The sequence below is a fragment of the Musca autumnalis genome, unplaced genomic scaffold, assembly GCF_047663935.1.
Source record: "Musca autumnalis isolate F117 unplaced genomic scaffold, ASM4766393v1 scaffold_1, whole genome shotgun sequence".
In the NCBI taxonomy this organism is placed as follows: domain Eukaryota; kingdom Metazoa; phylum Arthropoda; class Insecta; order Diptera; family Muscidae; genus Musca; species Musca autumnalis.
This window is the reverse complement of record NW_027411644.1, coordinates 84,175,003-84,177,721: the sequence shown is the minus strand read 5'-3', so window position 1 is coordinate 84,177,721 and position 2,719 is coordinate 84,175,003. Positions and strand designations below refer to the sequence as shown.

The 2,719-nt window shown below is 38.5% G+C and overlaps 1 protein-coding gene across 1 annotated transcript; it reads left to right on the top strand.

Annotated features, from left to right (window-relative positions):
- The first annotated feature begins 360 nt into the window (after window positions 1-360).
- On the top strand, window positions 361-1,799 carry LOC141390651 (lipase 3-like). Its single transcript, XM_073963595.1, has 3 exons — window positions 361-516; window positions 584-1,333; window positions 1,395-1,799. Exons 1-3 carry the CDS (start codon window positions 388-390, stop codon window positions 1,779-1,781), a joined length of 1,266 nt encoding a protein of 421 aa, XP_073819696.1. The 5' UTR covers window positions 361-387; the 3' UTR covers window positions 1,782-1,799.
- The last annotated feature ends 920 nt before the right edge of the window (window positions 1,800-2,719 follow it).

The following is a 2,719-nucleotide window of genomic DNA, read 5'->3' as shown; positions in this document are numbered from 1 at the left end:
AACGCTCTTCCGATTAGAAAGATTGTTTAACTACATTTGGTATCTAGCATCCGATACGTCACCCATTGTTCTATATGACAATTGATTAAGATGATAATGAAGAAGGTGGAGGAGGGGTTGGGGGAATCGTGAATTGCATAAAATATTTCACCGTCAGGGACTTTTTATGCTACAACTGATTGTGTTTCCAATCAATCCATATCTGATAATTTTTTTTAAGTCTAAAAAATATTTAAATTTGTAATCTTATCATTACCGGACAGTAGTTCAACTACGATTATTCAAAGTGGATACTTCTTGATCGGGTTATATTTTAATCAGTAGCAAAACAAAATTGTTCAGTAATCGAAGAACCCTCAATATTAGTTTTCAAAGCAATTTCCTGCCATGAAGCAGTGCCTGTGGATTGTTTTGTTGGTAACAATTGTGGCCGTCGGGGCTCAACCCACTGCGGAACTTCTGAGATATTTTCAAGATCCTAATCCTCAGATTACTCTAAGGCCTAAAATTACCACGGTGAGTAGGAAGCATAACCAAACAACAAATTTCAAATCATTTTTGATTTCTTTTGTGATTTTAACAGGCCGATCGCATTGCTTCCCACGGTTATCCAGCTGAAACTCATGAGGTGGTTACTGAGGATGGTTATATTTTAACAGTGTTCCGCATACCCTATTCCCATAAGCTGCAAAATCAAAATGCCCAACGCCCTATTGTGTTGATACAGCATGGTCTGTTTAGCTGTTCTGATGCCTGGATGTGTATTGGTCCCGAGACCGATTTGGGTTTCCTGATGGCCGATGCTGGTTATGAGGTATGGTTTGGCAATGCCCGCGGCACAACATATGGACGCAAACACGTCTCACGTTCCACAAATCACCCCTACTTTTGGCGTTTTAGTTGGCATGAAATCGGAAACTATGATATTGCGGCCATCATTGATTATGCCCTAGCTACCAATGGTCAGGGGCAAAAGTCGTTACATTATGTGGGCCATTCTCAGGGAACCACGGTTTTCTTTGCCTTGATGTCTTCACGTCCGGAGTATAATGCGAAAATTAAAACTGCTCACATGTTGGCCCCTGTGGCCTTTATGAGCAACATGTCCGATAAGTTGGTAAGGGCATTATCACCCTATTTGGGCCATCACAATACCTATGCGGCCTTCTTCAAAGACCAAGAGTTTATACCACACAATGAATTGTTTTCTAAACTTCTTTATAATGCCTGTGCTCCCCACTCGAAATTCCGCGCCTTGTGTAATATGATGGCCTATTTGGGTGAGGGTGTGATGGACAATGTGGACTTTGGCTTAATAAACAATTGGAATATGGTAAGTTTTTTATATCCTACAAAGACTATTGTACAAATATCTTATCACCCTATACTTACAGTCCGCCATACCGACTTTAATGTCAAGCCATCCTGGTGGTTGTTCCACCAATCAAATTTGCCACTATATGCAGGAACAACAATCGGGTTGCTTTTGTCTCTATGATCATGGCAAAACTAAAAATATGCAGGTATATGGTCAACCAACACCACCAGATTATCCCGTAGAAAAGATAACGTGTGAAGTCCACTTATGGTATGGAGACAATGACACCATGGCAGCTGTTGAGGATGTTGAACGTTTGGCTGAAAAACTACCCAATCGTGTAATGCATCACATGGAAGATCCTACATGGGCTCATGCTGACTTCGCATGGCACAAGGAGGTCAGGCAATTCATCAATGATCCCATTGTTGAGATAATAAATAACTATGAAAATAATATGTGAAATAAATAAACGATTAAGATAAAGACAAATAAGTAAAAAACACGTTCGGCAAGGCCATTTTTTATGAAGCAAAACGGAATAATAAGCTTCCTTTAGTTTATGAAAGTACCAAGCACCGATACAAAAATGTAACAAAGAACCCACAAAACATAAAATATCGGACGGTACCGGTACATGAGGGTTACATCAAATCGTGGATCTGCCGGAACGTTTTTTACTCTTATACTAAATATCAGTCATTTCGGTGTAAAACATTGAAAATATCGAAAATCGGAAAGTATCGTTCAATGGGGGCTATATCAAAAAGTGGAACCTATATGCAAATCTGAACCGATATCGATAAAATTTGGCACATTTATTTCTAAATCGAATTCAGTCACACATTCCAAATTTCATCGAAATCGGAAATATAAAGCGTGTTTGGTGCAACAAATATGTGAAATCGGCCAAAAATATATATGGGAGCTCTATTCATATCTGAAACGATTTCTATATAATTTGGCACGATATAATAAGCACGTCAGCCTTGCACTCAGTAGGTCTGCGGTTTAATCAATGACCAGAACATCAACATTTTCGGCGGTGGCAAAGCACCTCAGTGGCTTACATTTCCTGAGCCATGAAAAACTTCTCTACAAGTGGTGCCGTAAGACACGTCGTTGGGACTCGGGGATAAAATTATTGGGTTAATATAAATCGGCGTGCACTCATTGATATGAGAGAAATAGGAGGTTCCTCATTCCTTGCTCTCACCGTAATTCTCTTACAAAGTGCGATAATGCTAAACTGAGTATGTTTGGGAGGTTCTCCATCGTCCAAGAAATCAAATCAAAAAATTGTATTTAAAAAATCCAAAATTATTGAAAAAATTGTTTTTAAAAAATCCACAATTATTGAAAAAATATTTTTTAAAAAATTCACGATTATCGAAAAAATAT

Bases quoted from the DNA above. Each gene is read 5' to 3' on its own strand.
- LOC141390651 (XM_073963595.1), top strand. From the start codon at position 388: ATGAAGCAGTGCCTGTGGATTGTTTTGTTGGTAACAATTGTGGCCGTC. The intron at 517-583 runs GTGAGTAGGAAG...TGATTTTAACAG, and splicing joins TAAGGCCTAAAATTACCACG to GCCGATCGCATTGCTTCCCA. The intron at 1,334-1,394 runs GTAAGTTTTTTA...CTATACTTACAG, and splicing joins TAATAAACAATTGGAATATG to TCCGCCATACCGACTTTAAT.